This window comes from Belonocnema kinseyi, chromosome 3, assembly GCF_010883055.1.
Source record: "Belonocnema kinseyi isolate 2016_QV_RU_SX_M_011 chromosome 3, B_treatae_v1, whole genome shotgun sequence".
Taxonomy (NCBI): Eukaryota; Metazoa; Arthropoda; class Insecta; order Hymenoptera; family Cynipidae; genus Belonocnema; species Belonocnema kinseyi.
Window position 1 is genome coordinate 78,971,908 of NC_046659.1, and position 23,158 is coordinate 78,995,065.

At 28.8% G+C, this 23,158-nt stretch overlaps 1 protein-coding gene across 3 annotated transcripts in view; it reads left to right on the plus strand.

The window, feature by feature from the left end:
• Positions 1–1,320: 1,320 nt before the first annotated feature.
• Positions 1,321–23,158, plus strand: part of LOC117168676 (synapse-associated protein of 47 kDa) — an 82,116-nt gene continuing 60,278 nt past the window's right edge. For 2 of the 3 annotated variants that reach the window (XM_033354347.1, XM_033354349.1), the window contains exons 1-3: positions 1,321–1,690; positions 9,533–9,757; positions 9,856–9,941. In XM_033354347.1, coding sequence (XP_033210238.1) covers positions 1,557–1,690; positions 9,533–9,757; positions 9,856–9,941 — 445 coding nt within the window. In that variant the 5' untranslated portion in view covers positions 1,321–1,556. The remainder of the gene's footprint in view (positions 1,691–9,532; positions 9,758–9,855; positions 9,942–23,158) is intronic. The other variant, XM_033354348.1, reaches the window with a different exon arrangement.

A 23,158-nucleotide genomic window follows, 5' to 3' on the forward strand; every position in this document is an offset into this window, starting at 1 on the left:
AATCTTTGAAATCCTTTCTATTTATTGATTCTTGGAATCTTTGAGAATACACGAAAATAATTCAAATCCGTAGAATTCTTTTTAAATCATTGATTTTTATTGAAAATTCCATGAAACCGTTTTAAATACCCTGAAACCTTATTGGTCTTATAAAACTGCTCCGTGGCTTCCAAAATTCTAGACAATTTTTTAAAATCCCATGACATTTTTTTAAATATACCTTCAAATCATCATATCTCCTGAATATTCCTTGGAATCTTTCAAAATACTCTAAAATATTTTAAATCCTTTGAAATCTTTTTAAATCTCTTGAAATTTGGTCAAGCGCCTAAAAACTTCCTTGGAACCTTTAAAAATATCCTAAATTTTTGTAATCCTTTCAATTTATTAAAACCTATTGAGAATTCTTTGCAATTTGTTTAAAAACCCTAAAACCTTTTTAATCCTTTTATTTGAATCTACTGAAAAATTCTTAAACCCTTTTAAATATTCAGAAATTCCTCCATACTTTTTAAAATGTCCTAAAATCTTATAAATCCTTTATGAAATACTTCCGAAATTTAAGGAAATTCTTTAAAATCGCATGGAATAATATTTTTCATAAGCTTGGCTAGTTGTCCCGGAATTTCGGAACGACTAGTCTACCCCTCTTTTCAACTCCCTACATTTTTCGGAACGACTAGACACAGTCTTTTCTAAATACCTTGAAATCTTTGGAATAATATTGAATACCAGTCTACGACCGCTAAAAATTGAATATAATAAGTATTTTATTCTTGTAATTATTTGTTCAATTGATTGAATTATAAAGAATAATCAAAATTAGATTTTAATTTTCATAGTTTAAACCTCGAAAAGTAAAACTAATGATTTTATTTAGGCTTACAAAATATCGTAAATGGTTTTGATCAAGATTCTCATTAAATACAAAAAATTATAATTATACAATAAGAACGTACTTCTTAATCTGTGGAAATAACATGAAGAAACAAATAAGATGTTTTATGTTGATTTGAAATCATTTTTTTCCATTCAATTAAGAATCGAATAATTACAACTTTTGATTTTCATCCATGTAGTATAAAAATGTATAATACATGCATTGTCAATAAGCTATTGGGAAAATAAAAATAACAAACAATCAATAAAAAGACAACATTCATTTTGAATTTTTTTTAATAACTTGACTAAAAATATACAACTTAGGCTAGTATGAGGGTTCAGATTCGAAAATAATTTTTTTTGTCTTATAAAATGAATCACCCTATTGGCCTCTCATACACATTACACTCATGCGCAGAGTTGCGAGTGCAGCGTAGAACTGCGCCATGCATGGTGCGCAGAGAAGGACTGTCATACGCAGTCCATGGTCCCGGGTTCGCGAGGGCAGGTTGTATAAGATTGTGTTGTTTCTGTCAGATCGTTGGCTTTGATTCGATTTTGCCAGTATCGGTGAAGATTTAGGAAAAAATAGAAAAAATATTATTCCGGTGACATAGTACGCGGTCGACCTCGAATTTGCGAGTTTCCAGTGTCGAACCCGCGACGTGTCCAAAATGTTTTCCGGCCTAACGAGTCAAGTGTCCAACTGGATGGGCAAGAAAGGCGAGGACGGCTCCGTTTTACCCGAAGAAAAAGTTGGCTCCCCAGGTGCCGGTGGTGAGATTGATGCAGAAAAAAAAGATAATAGGTATCGGCTTCTTTTGGTTTGCAATCTGCAAAATTCAGATTTCATTCTTCACTTTATACGACTCAAATTCTTTTTACAAATCTGCAACTTTTATGCGATAACTTTCGACAATTTTTGCAACCCTTTGAAAGTTTTCAATGCACTGAAATATTGCCACCAAGTTTTTCCGATTTTCAAAAAAACTTGATGAAATAGGGCACATTTGTAGGTTAGCAATTGGTAGGTTATATTTTCTGAGGACTAAGATTAATAGGCTTTTTTTGAAAATGTTTTTTTATTTAGATGGTTTTCTGAGAGAATAAAGAATTTATGGGTTTTTGTCATTTGGATGATGGAAGTCCAGTGGGAGTGGATAGATATATTCTCTAAAGTGCTTTTCTTCATGTTCGTATCGATTGGAGACTCTGTTTCAAGGCGCAAGTTTAAATGAGGAATTTGAAAAATGTCGTCTGAGCAGTCAGTGGAGTTAATAGTTGGTTGCATTATCATTTATTTATTTTGATATGTAAAATACAGGGATTTAAAATTCAAATAAGAAAATTATAAATTAAACAAATAAATGTCGAATTGTTAAACATATCGCATTATTGCATCAAATGAAGTGAAAATGTATGTCCTTTATGCTCCATTTTTACATAAAATAAGCTTTTCACGCAGTTATACGTTCAGTTTTTTACGAAATACTTTGAACTAATTTTCTAAAAAGGATTTACAGGGTCTTTTTAAATGTACGGTAATGATAGTGGGTTCAAATAATATCCAGCGATTTTTTTGTTAAGAGCATTTTTTGTAATTGGATAGGACACAACTGGCGATCTTGCTCAATTGTACAAGTATTATTATACAAGAAACAATTATTTCATCTCAACTTTTTGTAAAAGTTTATTGTAGTTACTTTCCCTGAACAGGGTGGTCATTATGTCAGAAAAAACCTGGAAATCAGGGAAAAGTCAAGTTTAGACATTTTTTAATTTTAATTTAGGGCGATTATATAACTGTTTCAATTCCACTTCCCTCCTATCGAAATTTACTTTAATTGTTTTCTTTTCTTCAAATTGTCATGGCTATTAAAATCTCCATAAAAAAGGCAGCCGAAATGAATTTCGAAAAAGTGAAGGTGAATATTAATGGTCAGGGAATATAAAAAATTGGCCAGTGAAATAATAGGGGATTTTGAAAAGGAAGTTTTATGGCCACCGTGATATAATATTCTTGTCAATAATTTATTTTTCTTGTATTCTTATTTATTTTGTCGTTTTCTTCAATTGATTATATTTAAAGTAAAAAAATTTATTTGTGGTTGAAAATTCAAATATTATAGTAGCAAATTAACTTTTAGTTGGAAATTCATATTTTTCTATTGAAAGTTCAACTGAAATCTTTCTTGGTTGAAAATTCAACTTCTTTTATATAAATTCATCTTGTTGTTTAAAAATTCAACTGTTTTAGTAGAAATTTCATATTTTTTGATAAAGATGCGACTATTTCGTTGAACATCAATATTCTTTGGTTGAGGGTTGAATTGTTTAAAAATTAACTACTTAGTCATTTTTTTCTTGCTGGAAAATTCATTATTTGAGTTAAAAACTCATCCCGTTGTTTGAAAGTTTGACTACTTTTTTGGAAGATATTTTTTTAACGGAAATTTAAACTTTTTCCTTTTTGGTTGAAAATTTATCTTTTTTAGTTGAATATTGATATATATTGTTAAAATATCGTGTTGTTGGGTTAAAATTCATATTCTTTGGTAAAAATTTCATATTTTTCGTTGAAATATCAAGTATCAATTTTTTTGTTAGAGTATTTGTCTGAATATGCAACTGTTTTTGGTTAAAGTCTAATCATTTTTTATCAAAAATTCATCTTTGTAGGTTGAAAATTTAAATATTTGGTTCAAAGTTAACTATTTTTTGGAAAATCCGCCTCTTTTTACTTAAAGTTCAACTATTTCGTTTTTTGTTTAAAAACTTGATTATTTGTTTGACAATTCACCTTTGTAGATAGAAAATTCAAATTTTAATTAACAATTCAAGTACGTACTTTGTTGAAAGTTTAATTATTTTCTAGAAAATTTAACTGTTCTGTTAAAAAGTCATCTTTTTTGGTCGAAAATTAAGTTGTTTTGTTAAAAAATTGTCCTTTTGGAATTTTTATTTTGAAATTATTTTATGTCGATTATAAAAGATTCTATACTAAAAATATAAAAAGAATAAAATGTTGGTCTTTGATTATTAATGGTCAGGGAAAACGAAAATGTTTAAAATCAAGTTTTTTGGCCACGGTGTTAAAAAAAGTCAAACTACTAGCATTACACGTTAATTAAAGTTTGCTCAATTAGTTAAGTAATTAGTTATTTAAGAAATTTAAGAAATTTACATGAGTAGGCATCATAAATTTTTCATTAATCTTATACATTTTCCAAAAATTGTCAGTTGATTGAAAATATTGATATTATTTGAATTTGGCTAGTAAAACTATTTGAAATTACGTAATATATGTACTTGGAGCATACTATTTTTCAAGAAATTTTACTATTAAAAATACTAATCTTAAGCAAAAATGCTTTTATATTACAGTTTGAATTAGGAATTAGTAGTTTACATTTGTATTACTGGAAAAAATATGCGGCAAATCAGCGATTTGCAAATAGATTTCAATGTTGGTTTTCGAAATGCAAGTGAATTGAAGTTATAAATAATGCAATAATTGTTATCAGTTGTCATTGACATATGTAAAAGGAAGTACTTCAGAACCATTTGAAAAATTGAAAAATACATATTTTTCTTTTAGTCATCTTTTTTTGAGAAACATTGGAGTTGTATTTCAGGTTCCACCCGTAGATTCTTCCGCGTTCTCGGAGGCTTGAGAATATTTAATCAATTATAAGATTATGGAAACGCCATGAATTTTTTTAATTTCCTGTCAAATTTTAAATATGTGAATCTGTAGGGAGGCACATAGAAAAGCTAAATACTGACTACTTTATTACAAAAAAGGTATGCCGAACTGTATTTTTTGTACTTTACATGTATAGTCTAAGAAAGTAGGTCATCGTATATACTGTAATCCCCTCTTTAATATGTCATCATCTTTTTGGAATATCGAATAAACATCGAGGGACATAATTGAAATCTATTTGAAAATCGCAAATAAATTTAAAGAAATACTGTCTGCAATAAACATTAAAGGTGTAAAAACTTAAATTATGTGGAAATGATCTTGATATGAATGCCAAGGAAAGTATTAAAATGAAATGCAACAATCGTTTATTTTGAAGCGACATTTGAAAGTAGAAGATTTTGAATAAAATGTTGTCAAAATTCAAAAATTTCACTTTAAATTAGAAGCTTTAATGTTTTAGCCATTTTAAATTGCAAACGTTTGAATTGAAAAAATCGAATAATTTTTTAATTGAAGTACTATTAGAAAGTGCATTATATTAAATATTGATAAATTAAGCAGTTCAAAAAAATAGCATTTAAAAATAAATAATAAATAATCTTGAAATAAACCCGTCAAGATTATGTATGAATCAATTTAAAATTGAAAGAAATTAATATTTTTTATTGTTGAATTCAAAACATACAAATTTGGATGTTTGTGGGTGATTCTGAGCCAATAAATTTAGATTATTACATTTTCCTTTTTTTCTTCCTCTTTTTTTCATTTGCTATTTTTGTTTTTCTAATAAGCCAAACAGTGAGGTAGTTTGGAGGTCTGGTTTTTCATTGTGATTATTTTTTTCATGCTCTTTTCGCATAAAATTATTCATAAAAATGTAGATATTAAAGCGTTTCAAACCGTATAAATTGAAACTGAACAAAGGAACCCGTTTGCGTTTTCCAAAAATGATTTTACAGTTCTATTTTGGAAACGAAAATATCTATGAAAGCCTCGGTAGTATAAAAAAGCGCACAACTCTGGTGTCATAAAAGCATTGAACCCAAGAAATCCTGTCAAATTCGCTACTATTGATTATTAAAGTAAAGACAATAAGATTTATAACCTTTTATATATTTCTATATAAAAATGATACTATGAGATATTATTTTCTTAGAGTCTTAATTTTAAATTCAGTTGGTAAACACTTAATGATAAATTTCCTTCTTGTTGGACAAGTTTAATGTTTGATAGCATTTTTAACGAATTGTCAAGTGTATTGAAATATTGTAAAATAATTTACATTGATTCGTTTCTTGAAATCATTGCAATAAAATTTAGTGTGAGTTTGAACGTTATATATATTAAAATAAAAATGATAAATTTATACCTTTATAAATTCTTATTAATTTACCGATAAACTTTCAAGATTCTTCCTTGAAGGCGACTGGGAATACTGTATCAAATTATTCAATTGCTTTAATTTACCTCAGATGAAAAGTCGATCTATTAAAATCTGAATAAAGTTACTCTACGAGCGTCCTGGAGATTTTCATAATTGATAGCAACAAAAATTTTATATTTCAAGATTTACTATTGGGATCTTAATCTGTTTTTTTCTTCTTCAAGTCAATTTATTCGCTTCCTATAAAAAATAAAAAATGAAATGATTGGTTTGCGGGGTAGCATCTCAGGAATGAGAGAAAATCGATTGATAATAGGTCAAGGAAAGGCAAGACACTTTTCCGGGAAGATTTTACAACCTATTCAGGTTGTAAATTTCGACCTACAAACGGAAGTTTGAATTCCGAGCAAGAATGAGTGCATTTTCGCTCGATTGACTCTTTATCAGCATCAAAAATCTTCCTTTACCAAAAGGAAATCCTAGATTTCGAAATTATTTCATCTACTGCATTGTTACTCCATTTTAAAATATCAAATATTTCCTATCGTTCAATAATCTCAAATGAAATCCTATTCATGAAATAAATCATCAATTATAATTTAAATAAATGAAAGTTAGGAATGCTTTTTCTGCTTTTTTCAAGTAAATATTTTACGTATCTGTGAAAAAATTATTATCATTTTCAGCATAACTACTGAAGTTTAATGTAATTTCATTTTGATACTATTCGATTTCAAACTTTTTAATTTTTAAATAAAATAAAATCGTATAGTCCTTAAAATTTAATTCGACATTGTTAATTTTAAACAGGATAAACAATGTTACAATGTATAAAGTTGGAATATGCATCTATTTAATTTTGAATTCAAAGTCGTTCAACTATTAGGACTTGTAATTTTGCAGTTTCTAATTATTTTTTGATACCATGATAGTCTTAGCATTTTTAAATGCTTTGAATTTAGAATCGATTATTTTTAAATTTGAGTTCGAGCTTAGTTTTGAGAGTTTAAATTTGAAAATGACCGGGAATTTTTTTTGAGATTTGAATAACCAAAATAAATGATTACTACTAAGTTTATAAATAGGTTAAATCAGCCGTTCATATAGGATTAATTAAGAGTTGGTTAATTTGAATTAAATAGTAGTCAGGATTGTCATTTCCGGGAAGAATCTCCCTTCTCTGAATGACAAAAGCCCTGCTAGTTAAATATAATTGTGTAAAGTCTTGCAGCTCGAAGAAAATGTCATCTTGTCCTTGCATGTGCTGGGTTTCACGAGGATTTGCACTTAATCTTGGTGTATCGTGATCGATTGTGACCATTAGAGAAAAGGGGAGAAGATAGGCTTATTTAATTTCCTCAAAATAAAGCCAAATTTAAAAAACAAAAATTTGCGATACTAGAAAGTACAACTCCTTACAAACTTATTTTGTAATTTTTAAACAAAAGTACATACCTCAGGCGAAACGTTTAAAGATCCACAAAATTTACATTTGTTAATTCGTCTTCAAAAATATTTTCTCTTCATCTCTAGAGAACTTTAAAAACTGGAACTTTGTAGGACCAAAATATTTGGCTTGAAATTTCATAATTATCAAAATCTTTTGATTTCAGATCTTGGTTATCAGTTCTCAAAGTTTCAGAGACGTAAATAGTGTTAAGCTTTCTTTCGAGGAAATAAAGGATATCGTATGAGAATTTGAGCATCCTGGAATACTATTTGCCCTTGGCGATGTTGTAGTTCCGGCCAACTGTGCTTGCAGTATCTAGTTTATGAACATTCAAAGATCGAGAGAATCCTTTCCCCAGGGCAGTGGAATATTGCAGGTTGCTTTCACGATATGACAAAGACTACTTCTTTTTATCTTGAAATGATAGACACAAGTAATGTATCGTTTGTGCCACTGAAATTTCTCCTCTGTCATCGAAATTTGCCTTTTGTTTCACAACAGCCACTTTAAAGCTAATTATAAATAATATTCGAAATAGTTTTGTCAGTCAAAAAAAGTGATTTTGATCACAAATATTGTGAATATTGTATTGCTGAAGATTTATTAGAGAAAGAAGAATGTTAGCACAATGTAGGAAAGCTCTTACCCCACAATCATCAGGGTCGCTGCAGATCAAAGAAAAGTCAGGGGTTTTGAAATATAATTGCAACTCAGGGAATTTCTCTAAGAAGTACAGTCACTTTTAATTACTTTTATTCTCAAGTCAATTTTTAGTCACTTTTTTTAAGATAGTAACTATAGTCACTTAAAAAAATAAAATGATCCCTATATTCATTAAAAAAAGAATAAAAAGATCACTTTAGTAAGCTGCCTTACAATCAATTAATCTATGTGTTAACCACTATTGAATTCAGGTCTTTAAATGTCTTTAAATGTCTTTAAATGTTTCAAGGCATCTAAAAGGTTTTAAAGAATTTCAAAGATTTTAAGATATTTTAAAAGGTTTCAAGGAATTTTTAATAGATTTGTATAATTTAATTGGATTAAAAAGATTGTATGGTCATTTTAAATATCAAAAGAATTTTCAATAGTTTAAAAAAGTTTAAATTGATTTCAAGGCGTTTGAAATATTTTAAGGTATTTTAAAGGTTCCAAAGCATTTGCGAGAGGTTAAACAGATTTTAAGCGATTCCCACTGATTTTAATAATTTTAAGGGATTTAAAAAAATTTCGTAAACGGTTGTAAAGAATTTTCTAGAAATTTGTAAGATTATAAACGATTATACAGTACCTATAAGATTTTATTTTATTTCCAAGGATTTCAATGATTCCAAGAATTTTATAAAGCTCAAGGTATTTTAACAAATTTTTCAGAATTGCAAGAGATATGTTTAAATTTCATAGAATTTCACAGAATTGCAGAATATTTTAATGGATTTCGAAGATTTTATTCCCAATAAGTGAGGGATTTCGTAGGGTTTCTAAGATTTGAGGAATTTAAAAAAAAATGTCTAAATTTGATAAATTCTACTCAATTGCATGGTAGTTTGCTTAGTTCTTGTTTAATTCATCCTGTCATCTTTTATACTCATCTTGTATTCTTGAATTTTTTATGAATTTCTTCTAATCATTCTCATTTGCCTTAAATTCCTTCAAATTTAATCCAAATTTATTAATATAAATAGAAGTCTTTCCATTTTTTCCAACTCATTTGAATTATTTCGAACTTTTGTCTTGGAAATCAGTCAATTTTTGTGACTTTTTTGGTTTAAATATGCGACTTACACTTTTTCAAGTAAATTGAGCTGCTGCAGCCCTGAGAATAATAACTTATATTTTTTTGTTTCATTTATAAAAAATGTATACTAAAAATATTACGAGGGAAAATGAAAAGTTAGTAATTGAAAAGTCAGAGAATTTTTAAAATAAAGTTTGCGGCCACCCTGTATCATCTAATGTTTTTTTTTTTAAATAAGTGTAGGATCCATATTTCATAAATCAAAGAATTTCTTTACAGGGTTCAGAGGTGTTTCCAAACTGAAAATGAAACTTGAGTGTTACTGATCTTAAAATTGATTTTGGATGCTGAGTTTGTTTGTTTTAATAGTCAACAGGGAGGCAGTAAAATGGAGATGCTGGCAGGAGTGAAATCCCAAATGACTGGGTGGTTAAGTGGAGGGATTCCTGGATTGGGACGTGGAGCAGCAGGACCTGCAGAAGGTGAAACTCCACTTCCAGGAGAGATCAATGACAACGAGGTAGCAAGGGATCCTGGCCAGGGTGCCACAACAGATAATGTAAAAGACGATGATGCTAGCAGGTGGGTTGCTGGGTACGTGCGTTCGATATTACACGCTACGATACATAGTTCTGTAGTTTTGCGCTATTGTACCTTTAATCGTGCCACCATGATACGAAATTCCATTTTAGTGCCACCGGGGGTGCTGACAGTGGACCAGCCAGCCTCGAGGGCACGCCGACTGATGACAAAGATGGACAACAAGCATTTGGAGCTGGTGAGTTCCCACATGCTTATTTGTCATTCAAATCCTAAGGGGATTCCTTTCTGTGCTGATTAATTATTTTAGTTCAGCTGTCTCTAATTCTGCTTAACCGGAATTAATCTTCATGGCAGTTGTTTCAGGTTATTTAAAGATGAGTTTAGGCATTTCGGGGCAGTTGATAAAATACGTTATCAGTTTTTTGTTATTTTTGACCCCCTCCCCTCTCTTATTGACCACCTTAATTTGGTCTTAGCCCCCCCCCCTCCCCCAATGTAGTCGTTGGCTAAATACAGTTTTCTGCTTATTCTGAGTTTTTCCACCTTTTCAGTAACTGTTCAGTTGTCAATATCCTTAGTCCATATGGTGAACTATATAAGCTTCAGGATTTTTCACGAAAATAGGGGAATGATAGGGGAATAAATTTTTTTTAATGAAATTAATGTTAATACTAAATTGAATTCCATATTAAAAGTTTTAAATTCTTAAGTTTTCAAGTCGAAGTATGTTGCTTTTTCAACAAAGTAGTTTAATTTTCAACCTAAAAAGATGCATTTTCATAAAAGAAAATGTATACCACCGAAAACAGTTGCATTTTCATTGCATAGGTTAATTTTCAAGCCAGAAGGATTACTTGTTAGCAAAAAATTGAATTTTCAACCCGAAAAGTTTAATTTTCAACCCGAAAAGTTTAATTTTCAACAAAAAAGTCTTGAACCACGAAAGACGAATAAAAAAATAGTTGAATTGTTAACAAAACAATTCAACTTTTAACTAAATAGTTGCATTTTTAAGAAAATAGGTGGATTTTTAAAATACAAAGATAAATTAGCAACTAAGAAGATACATTTTTTACTGAAAGACAAATTAAAAAAAAATATATATATATGAATTTTCAACTGAAAAATATAAGTTTTCAACCAAAAATAGAATAGTTACATTTTCAGTCAAACAAAAATTAATTGTCAACAAAGGAACTGATTTTTTTAGCCCAAAAAGATGAATTTTTAATAAATTAGTTGAATCCTCACCTGAATAGATTAATTTATTATCCAAAAAACGAATTTTCAACAAAATACACGAACTTTTTTATCAAATGAATATTCAGCTTATGAAGAATAAACTTTCTACCAAAAAATAGAGTAGGTTAATTTTTAGACAAAAAAGTATAATTTTTAAACCAAAGAGATGAATTTTCAACTATAAAATATAAAATCCTAACCAACAATGTAGTTCTTATTTACATCAAAAAATATTTTAATTTGAAATAAAAAAAACAACCAAAAGAGTATAATTGTGAACCAAAAAGATGATTTTTTTACCTAGAATAATAATTTACTACCAAAAGATACGAAATCTTAACAACATGCATTTTTAACTAAAACAGATCAATTTTTCGTCGAAATATATTATTTCAAAAAATGACCAAATAGGCAAATTTGTTAATTTTTAATGTGTACTCACAGATATAAACAAAATGCTTATATTTTTTATGCTCTTTTTAATAAATAAATTTAATCAAAAATAAATATTGCATTTTTCTTCATTTTTCGAAATATTGTATTTCGACGAAAAAATGTTTTTCTTATTTTTTCTGTCTAAGGTTATTTACTTCCATAAACTTTAACCCAAAAAATTGAAAAAAAAATCCACACACAGAATATAACAATCAAAAATTTGCAATTGACTTGACTATTGGTGAGATTTAAAAAATAATGTGTTCGAAATGTCATATATAAACTTTTCGGTGTTACAAGCAGCGAATCTAATCATTTTGAGTTTTTTTGCCCACCCTAATATAAATAGCCCTAATTCTCAGGGTGTCTAGCGAAGAGTGAAATCGGGAAAAATCCTGGAATTTTGATAAAGCGGGGAAAATCCAGGAATTTTATTTATGATCGGGAATTTTTTTCTACCGAAGAATCTACTTCATTTTCTTTATTATTTAGTCGAGAATCTGACGGCTTCTTGTATCGTTAATAATTGTAATGTTAATTATATAAGAGTTAAATTTTTTCTTTAAAATCGGTTGGGAGTTAGCAGAATTCTCTATAAAAGAAGCCGGGCTGAAGGCATTTGATGAATTATTTGAGAAAATATAGCAAATATACTGAAAATTTCAATTTTTTATTGAAATAAAATCTAATATAATAAACATTTAGCTTAGTTAATGGACAAAATTTCGATTTATTTAAAGAAATTTCATCATCAGGAAAATAATAATAAAAATCAAATGAATATATATTTTAAATAAATTTGACAGAATCCTCACGATTAGTCATTTAATATATTTTACAAAAATATGTCTTTCACCAGAATAAAATATTCAAATTTTTCAACATTTTTGTATCAGCTTTGAACATTAGTGCGATTTTATAAAAAAGTTCCTGTAATTTGATTCTAAGACCTAACGTTGAGAAATGTTAATTATGTTAGATTTTATTAAAATTTTAAGAAAGCATTAAAATTTGCACTACTTTTGTAATAGCTTACACAAAGAAAACCTAATCCTTGCTCATACTATAGAGAATTGATATAATCTTCAATCTATTTAATAGAAAAAAATGTAAATCTGAATCGATGAATAGTTGGTGTCATACTTGTGATCGCCAATGTGGTTTTAATTAATATTTATCAATTCAGTATTATCGTTACTTTTTAGCAATTTCCGTCGTCTGTTTCATGCAAATAATTACTAATGGACAATTGAATAAGAACCATAACTTTTTTAAAAAATTTCAATTGTTTAGAGAATTGTAAATTATTTAAGCAATTATTTATTCCCAATAAATGTAAAAAAATAATTATATTTTGTGATTGAAATGTCATTTTCTGTCATTGTTTTGAGTAGTAAATTTTGTAAAAAACATTATGTAATTTTTTAAATAATTATTTATTGTTTATTTTAAAAATTGAGCCAGATTTATCAACTTTATTTTAAAATCAGTATCATATGCTACGTTTTGTTGAATAATTACATAATTTTGATCAATTTTTCTAACGTTTAATAAATTATGAATAATAAATGGTGAATGAATAATAAAATGATGCAATTATTCAACAAAAGTAGCATAGGATACCAATTTAAAAAAGTGGACATTTCTGGCACAATTTTTAGAAATTTATAAAATAAAAAATAATTAATTGTTTAAATAATTACATAATGTTTTTAGACAAATTTAATACCCTAAACAATGACAAAATATTGCATGTCACTCAGAAAATACGATTCTTTTTTACATTTTTGGGGAATAAATAACTGCTTAAACAATTTATATTTGTTTAAACAATTGAAAATTGTTTAAACATTAAAGAAGATATTCAAATTGTCCATTAGTAATTATTTGTATGAAAAAGACGACGAAAATTGCTGGAAATCAACAGTAATACGTAAAAATCTAAATTTTTGATTTTTGAGTCATATTTGAGGCGCTGCGGAGAGGTTGGGGGTGGGTTTGAAATAAGACGTATTAATATGGTTTTATTTCGTAGCCGCTCCTCTTAAATCCCTAAAAAACTTGGCACGTTTCGATGAAACCCTGACACATGAGTTCAATTTTTCGAAAATTCACAATTTCCTCATGTTACTTAAATGGGATTTTGAAGTGCCCGGTGGCACATGTTAATTTTCGAATTTCGAAAAATAAAAAATTACGGATTTTCTTTTTCCAGAAATAGAAACTTGGGGGGGGGGGGGGGGGGGGGGGGGGGTGTCTTGCCCTTTAGAGTGAAAAAAAATTTTGCAATGCATTTTTGGACCACCCTAATATACATTGTTAAATTGTCGCGGGAAAATTATGTTCGGGAAAACAACGGTAATTTATTGTATTGTATTTTATTTTAAGGGGAGCTTACGCATCCTTTAGAAGAAATGTTTGCAATTCGTGTGGGTTGTATTTCCTGGTTATGCAATATTAAAAACTGAATGTTATGGTCGAGTTAGACCCATAAATCGCAGTTTTAACACGACATCGCTGGATTATAGAGATTTAAAGCACCATTTCATTTTATTCCAACAAAAAAGGGAACACAAAGTCTTTTCAGTTTGCTAAATTGGAATTTTAAAAATATTTTAATTTTTAATACTCTTAAATTTTACGGCTTCACATGTTGGAAGCTTTTAAAACGAAAAATTATTTGAAATTAGATCATAAATTTTAAGCTATAATTAGAAAATATCTGCTCAGTTTTTACTATAACTATCCTATATTGCAAGGAATCTGGTCAAATATATATAAAATCACAGAGGTAACGAGGTCTTAAAAGCTTATGAGAAAATAACCTCCCATAATCGTCTTTGTGACAACAATATTTTAAAGAATGAAGCCACTATGAATCACCATTTTAGATCAATTTTATAGTTTTTTTTTTTTTATTAAATGTCAGACTTTATATTTTATATTGTCTATGTATACATTATAAAAAAAAAACATTTAAATAAATTCTCTTTTTTAAAAGAATCTCAATGCTTCCACGACTTTCTTGTGCGTTTCTTATTTATTTACAAAACGCCATGAAATTCTCAGTGGACTCGGAAAAGGACTGAAAGGTCAAAGACAGTTTGAGCTAGGAACTCCTTCGGGAGTGCCGCTATTGTTTTGTGAGAAAATAGGTAGCAAAGTAAAAAGACAAGACCGGAAAAGCAAAACGGAAAACGTCTACGTCGATCCTATTACTTGAAATGTTCTAGTAAATAAGATTTAAAATGAGAGCGATGTTTGTCAGAAAACATACGCTTTAAAAAGAAACAGCTCCTGGAATTACTTCTTACAAACACTTTGCTCTTATCGATCGTCTTGAAAGAGTTGTATGTAAAAATCACTACCATTTTTCTACTTATCTGCCTAGCCTATATCCAGTCTTAATTAATTTTAGAATGTGGAAAATTGTTCAAAGCCCGCTTAAGAAACAAAAGCTAAAAAATTTTGTACCTTTTATAAAAGGTTTCCTGGGAGCGAAGTTTGTAATTAAGTTGATCAAGGCAAAAGATTATAGTTTAGCTTTTGTACCATGAGATACAGTTCTTGCATCTTTATTTGAAACTGGAACAGAGAAAATAATAAATCAATTAGGGAAAACTTCTCAAAATGCAGGAATAGCTTCCAGTTTTTTTCGAAAGAGTTTAAGTTCTTTAACCGTGTTTTTGAATTAGAAATACCAAGATATATTTTTGTTTTAGTTAAACCTCTTGAGAATTAGCAGATCGCGTGTATCTATTTTGTAATAAGAATCTCCCCGACTCATTCTGCAAAGGGTGGTCCATGTTTGACCCTTCTAGTAAAACCGAAAAAAAAATTTCGACTCGTTTAACTTTAGTAAAGACATGAAAGGGGCAGAACATTGTTGTCAGAATCTGATTGATTCATAAAGGAAAGGATATTCCATTGTTGTGAAATGGAAATTCAACTTTTGATGCAGAATTTAAATACCAGGGTGGTCTTAATTCAGTAAAAACCTGGAAATCAGTGAAAAGTCAAGGATTTTGAACAAAACATCTTGCTAAAGTCAGGGAATTTCCAATATCACTTTAAATAACTATGAAGGATAATACGTTTTTTTAATTTTAGCTTAAATTGTTTTCTTCTGTTTATAAACGATTTTATTTTTAAATTTTTAAAAGAGTAAGATTCTATTCTTTGCATATATTTGGTGAGGGAAAATTAAAAATTGGACGGTCAAGAATTAGGGAATTTTGAAAATGAAGTTTTGAGGGCACCCTGTATAATATTCTTGTAAGTAATTTACTCACCTTGTATTTCTAATTGTATTTTTTTTGGTAGTTGCTTCTTCCTGACGATTATATTTTTGGCTAAAAATTGTATTGTGTGGTTGAAAATTCAACAATTTTGTTAACAATTCATCCAATTTGGTTGAAAATGCAATTTTTATGTAAATTTGTCTTTTTAAGTTGGAAAGTTTAACTTTTTTGGCAGAAAATTAACTTTTTGTTGAAAATTAATATTTAAGTGTTGGAAATTCATTTTTTTGGACTAAAATACAACTGTTTTGGCTGCAAATTCGTATTTTTTTGTTCATATATCTTTTATTAAATTATTACTTGAGAATTCATCCTTTTGTTTGAAAATTCAACTACTTATTTCTAAGTTGAACTCCTTTCTTAAAAATTCATTTTTTGTTTTGGTTGAAGATTCATTTATTTTAGAAAATGCATCTGTTCATTTGATCTTGTAGGTACAGATTGATTCTTTTGTTGTTAGAAATGCAACTGTTTGTTTAAAAAGTAATGTATTTGATCGAGAATTCAACTACCCAGTTGAAAATTCGTCTTTTTGTGTTGAATCCACCCGTTTTATATTTATCTTTAAAATCTTTTTTGGTTGAAACATTTACCATTATATGTCTTGTTTTAAACTTATCTTTTTTTTCGAAAATGAAACGAATTGGTTATTTCATTTGATAATTTGTCTCTTCGGTTACAAGATGAATTTTTTTTAACTGAAAATTTTAATATTCTAATTGAAGATTAATCTTTTTAGGTTGAAAATTTAACTATTTCGTTAATAGTGAAACTATTTTGTTGAAAATTCGATTCGTTTGACTTAAACTTCAAGTATTTGGTTGTTGCTACTTGATTATTGAAACTGTTTGGTTCAAAATTAATTTTTGTTGAAAATTTACCTTTCTTGATTGAATATTAACTTTTTTTTGAAAAGTCATCTTTCTGGGTTCAAAAGTTAACATTTTTCTAAAACATTCGTCTTCTAACTTAAAAATTCAAACATTTTGTTGACAATGCAACTGGTTTTAGCAGAATTTTAATAAAATTTTAATCTTTTTTGTTTAAACATTCCACCATTTTGTTGAGAATTCATCTTTTATGGTAGAAAAGTCATATTTTTGGTTGAAATAAGTAAATTTAAAGTGTTTAAATTTCAATCTTAAATTGATTTATTCCGTTTTTAAAAGATTCTATGTTAAAAATGTTACAAGTTTACAATTCTGTGTCTTAAAATATTATTGCCCAGAGAAAATGAAAAGTTGAGGGGAAAAAATCAGGGAATTTTGAAACTTATGTTTTTCGGCCACCTTGAATATTTTTTTTACGATGAATTAACTGAAGGATTAGAATGACATAATTGGACGCAAGATTTTTTCGTCCTTTTTTTCTCATCTCTTCTGATTTTTTCTCCTGATTTCTGATCAGATTTTTGTATCTTTTTGAAGAAACGAAACTTCATCGATCAAATTGGATGAACGAGGTCTTTATTTTTTTAGGATATCGTAACTTAATGTTAAAACAGAACTGCGTGAGGTGACTTCTAGATCGTCAAATTCCATTTCGAATCACCAGACTCTAGCCAACCAGATTCATAGTCAGCAGACAGCCGTCCTTCGCTTCGTGTCGGGGTTTGGTATATCTTTGACGATCAATACCAGCACCCCTCCGACTCCTCACTATCAACGGCTACGTTGTACATATGTGGCCTCATCGGCTTGTTGGCCCTCTTAACTTTTTTTGAGCCTACGCTCACTTTTAGTCTGAGAATCCCACTCTTCGTTTCCAGAAGAAGGGTCTAGTACCCTTCCTAGTTCTCAGATCGAAGGTGGAAGGTGGAAGCTGGAACTGACTGACGTTTATCCTATTTGTAAGCCCCTCTAGGTCCTGAACTAATTCTCCTGAGGGACCAGAAGACGAAAGTAGGCTTCCTGGATCATCCCGTTCCCCAGATTTAGCTCGTAAATGCTTTCTTTGAAACTGGGTTACATTTCGTAGTTAGTTGTAACATCAGAAATTCTCGTTCCTTTTTTTAAGGAAATTGGTGAAGGCTTCCAGATTTGAAGTTTGAAGAATGAACATTTTAGGTTGTTTAAATTTGGAAGGGTTTTTAATGTAGTTGTAACTCAAAGAATTTAATCTTTTGAAATTGAGAATGTCTGGTTGCATTCTGTATTTAGTTAGTGAGAATTTTTCAAAAGAGCGAAAAAATATTCTATAAAATTCAAATCTCCATTTAAAGATAAATCAAACCTCGACTCTCGAGCTGAAATGGTGCTGAATTGAGGCCAGAAAAGTTATTCAGATTCGAGTAAATGGACGTGGAAGTTAACAATCTGAAAATGACACTACCCTGAAACTGGTGCAGGCTAGATTGCGGATTGCGATAAAAATTCAATTTTCTGTTTATAAGAAAATAAAACATGTTTCCGATGTATTAAGTTTCTTAACACAGACAAATTTAGTTTTGAAAAGTTATTGAGTTCCGAGAAAATCGAAGGAGAATTTTAAGAATCCAATTAATTGGTTTTTCAAAATCGGTTTTGGGTAGCGATTAAGAATTGAATGTTTAATTTTTGCCAAAAATTAAACTTGCTCACGAGATATGGGGATGCCGAATAAATATAAAAATTGTTTGATCGAAACAAATTACCCTCTTCCGAGAAAATTCAAATCCAGTTTCGTAATATCAAAGTATGACATGCCATATACATGACCATTTTTGTACAATTTTGGGTTATGCTCGTGTTTTACACCAGAAATGATTATAAATTTCAAAGAAGATTTACAATTCTGGAACAATGTTAAGTTTTTTAAAACATTTTTCAATGGTAATTGGTTATTTTTAACCAAAAAACATTTGGTTCAAAAAAGAGTCTAGAATCTTAAACAATTTTTTATTATATAATATGTAAGTGTTTTTTTTATTATGAAATTGCTACTGCTATTTAAAAAACATTATATTTCAAAGAATATTTATAATATTTGAACAAAATAGGGAATGTAGCGCTTTTCACCTGAAATACAACTGTTTACTTTTGTATGTATTGTATAATAGTATATTATGCAATATGTGCGTAAAATGCGGTTTTACACACGCGATCACCACAAGTGGGTAAATCGTACGCACGTGTTTCATATGATATTTTTTGATACAGTGTGCGTAAATGCGTTTTTACACACCCATCAAACCCTCAAACTTTCAAATTGCGTAAAATCCTCTTATATGGGTGTGTAAAAACGCATTTTACGCACACTGTGCCAAAAAAATATGATCAATTTTCATAAATTCTTACAAAAATTGTTCTTGCCTTTTTTTCTATTATTCTAGCTACTCTATGAAATCCAATAATTCTATATTATAACGATATTAATTTTATATTTTAATTTAAAAATTATAGGAAAGTAGTAAGGCTTGCTCCATTTTATAAATAAGTTAATAAATGCTTTCGCATTTGGGATTGAAAAAAATAATATTTCAAGTGCTTTTCATTTAAAAGGTTCTTTAATGTGATTTTAATCGAAAGAATTTGATATTTTTTAATTTAGAACATCTGGTTGCATTTTGTATTAGGTTGGGACATAAAGAAAGCTTGTTATATTTTTTATTGAAGTTGGTGAAAGTTTTTAGATTTAGGGTTTGAAAAATGGACCTAATAGGTGTTTTAAATTGGAAGTTTTTCAGTTTGGTTTTCATTGAAGGAATTTGATACTTTGGAACTTAGAACATCTGGTTGTATTTTGTATTTGGTTGGAACATACAGAAAAGCTCGTTCCATGTTTTTTTAATTGGCGAAGGCTTCCACATTTGAGATTTAAAAAATAGATATTTCAGATGCTTCAAATGTTGAAGTTTTTTAAAAATTTGCTTTTAATCGAAAGAATTCAATATTTTGTAATTTATAAAATCTGGTAGCGTTTTTCTTTGGCTGGGACATAAAGAGAAACTCGTTCCATTTTGTATGGAAGTTTTTAAAGGGTTCCAGATTTGAGGTTTAAAAAATGAACCGTCTAGGTGTTTTAAATTTGCAAGGTTTTTTAATGCAGTTGTAATTTAAAGAATTTGAACCTTTGAAATTTAGAACATCTGGTTGTATGCTGTATTTGGTTTGAAAATAAAGTAAATTAGTAAAGATCCAAAATAAAGCAGTAGAATAATAATTTCTGACGAAAAGAATGAGGGCGATTTGAGAAATAGAATAACTGAGAAACGTGATAATTCTGGAGAAAGAATCGAAATTACATTCGAGATTGGCCTCATGTTTCTCATTTCGAAATATAGCAACTTCCAAGCTATTTTATATAGAGATCACATTGATTTTCCACTCGCGAAAGTGAGATATGTATGTCACTCTAGTAGACAATGTGCTTTCAGTCGTGCGATAAAGACAGTAACGTAACTGCGGATTGCAGAAATAGCTGAAAGCATTTAAAGCTTATCTACTTCTGGAAGGTAAAGTTCGTTTTACTTAAATTTCATTGACTCTAAAGAGACTTTGTATAATGGTTCGATTATATCGGATTTACAACCTGGTATTTATATGAATAACAATTATAACCTAGAATAGAAAGTTTGTCTTTCATCTATTCCCCTGGGTTTCCCCCTTTTTAAATTTCCCTTTCCCCTAACAAGATTCAAGTGATGAAAAGTAGTCCATTAAAAAATCTATTTTAAAAAATTGAAGCCAAAACATTTTTAAACATGATGAAAAAGTAAAAACTAGAGACAGAGGTCGTTATCCAATATACAATTGAAACTTAGAAAAGAGATATATTAATTTTTGTAATATTAGAAGGTGCACACTTTTTATTAGGATCTGCAAATTCGAATACTTAAAAAAATCTAATATTCCAAAGTGAACAACTGCAAAGTTTACTTTTCTAATTTAACAACTGAAAATTACACATTCAGAATTAAGTAGCTTGAATTTCAAATCTATATAGTAATGTTGATCTATCTCAAATTTTATTTTTAAATCTAATAAAAATATACTAATGTTTACTTGATCAATTTAAAACTAAACTATGTATTTAGGATTTAAATAAAACTTGAAGGCCAAAATATTTATTCGCTTAGTCCGCAATAATGCAATATTTTCAAGTTGGTCTGTGAACCAGGAAACCGGGAATTAATTGAGAAAAATGTTGAGAAGAAAATTCCATCTAATCACTTTAAATGTCAACAATTTTATATCACATGATATAATACAATTAAAACTAAGTTTAATTAAAATTTTTTTTAATAGTTAAATTCAATTTGCAACTTTTTCATTTATGAAATTATTCGGTTTACGATGCGTAATTGTAAAATCTTTTACTAGAAATTTTCCCTTTAAGGTCTTCATTTTTAAGCGTACATTTCTAATTAAAACATCTGTAAAATGCAGTGTTGAAGACTTAAACAATTAAAAAAAGCTTTTCAAATGAAATTTTTTTTATCAAAACGTTTCAAATTAATTAACTGTAGATATAAATTAATAAAGGACTTTCCAAATTTAATTGTAATCTGAGTATTAAAAATGTAATAATAATTGGTTTTACAATACGCTTTCTTCCCTTTTAAATCATATTCAAATATTATTTTAGTCGAAATATTCTATTGTTAACCCATTCAATGTAAATAAATTTAATTAAACAAAAGTAAAATTGTGTAATATATAACAAATAATTTGGCCATTAAAAATGACCAATTATAAATCAAATCCTCAAAACTAAAAATTTTGAAACTAAATTACTTAGAGTAGAAAGCATAGAATCGTTTAAAATTTCCGAGTGCTAAATTTAAACTTTCAATATCACAATGTTATTTGTTCCATTTTTTTAATTTTTCAAGTCTTAAGTGAAAGTATTAAATTATAAACAGTGGACAAATGATTAATTTGGAATGACTCACAATTAAAGTAAATAAACTTCTAATTTACAAAGTGTTCATTAAATTTTTTTGTTATTGTTCAATTTTAAATGTTTCTAGCTTAAAATTCCTTGAAACGATATATGTAGTTCTAAACATTAAAAAATATGTTAATTCATTCCTAAATTTAGGGTATTTAAAATGATACCGTTGATTTATATTTTTTGACCAGAAATCAAAATATTTTAGATCCTCAAATTAAAGTTTTTAAAATTTAATGTTGATAGCATTGAAGAGTGTAATTCGAAAGTATATTTTCAAAATACAGAATATTTGTGATTATGAGAAAGATTTTAAACGTGTAAACATTTTTCTGCATGTAAAAATAAATGTGCAATCTTTCCAGTATCCCCCCCCCTTTTTTTAACCCTTTAAATACATAAAGAAACAATAAAGGGATTGCTGTTTATTTAAGGAATCTGAAAGTTTACACTATTTTATAAATAAAAAATAAATATTCTCATAATGGAAGGGTTTCATTGAATTTACATATTTTTCATTTTCAAAGCCTTCAAATTCTTTCCTTCTCGGACTCTTTTGAAATCAAAGACTAAAATTGAATCGCATTTAAATTCGAGAACTTTATAGTTTGCTTCATTTAAAATTGCAATACCTCTCTAATTTCGAGCTTTAAAATTCAAAGAACTTGAAATATCAAACTTTCAGAATCTAAAAGAACTGAACGTAAAAATTGTATCAAACTATAATCCCTTTACATTTAAAACCTTTCTGCATAAGAAGGGACTAACATATTGAAAAATGTGATAAAAGGGAAATGTATGGCTTACTTCAAGATACCTGGAAATTTAATTTAATTTTCACCGATTCCGAGTACTAACTCTACGTCATTTTCTAGATCATATGTCTCTTTTTGTATAAAAAAATGTCAGGAATATTCACGTTTAAAATAGAAATCTTTTCAATATTGGATGGGTGAATTGAATTGCGACTACACAATAATTCAGTTAAGTGATACCATATTGGCACGAAGCAGCAATGAATTTCACGTTTATGGTTTGCTCATGGCTTCGGGGATGATTCTATTCGCACGTGGAAATTTAAAGCACTCATAACTCGATCATAATTATTCATACTTCAATGTTCCAAAGTATTGATTGAAATAATTTATACAAACAGGGCTCCAATTGTGCGACTTTTTTTTTAAACAAGCAAACTTTTTGTGAATTTTTGAAATACTAGGCAGTCTGATAAGTCCCTGCAAAATGAAACACGGAGACGTTTTTTTGGCCAAAGTCGGTTTTATTTTCCAACATACTCTCCTTTTAGGTCGATACAGCGAGTCCAACGATTTTCTAACTTTTTGATACCGTCCCAAAAGTACTCGATCGGAAGGTCTCCAAAATACGCCTCAGTTTCAGCTATGAACTCCTCATATGAGTAAAAACGCTTACCGGTGAGCCATCTCTTCAGGTTAGGGAACAAATAATAGTCGCTGGGGGCCAGGTCTGCTGAATACGGTGACTGAAGAACCAATTCGAAGCCGATTTCATGCAATTTTGCTTGTGCAACTAAGCATGAATGAACAGGCGCATTGTCGTGATGATAAAGCGGTTTTTTCTTCTT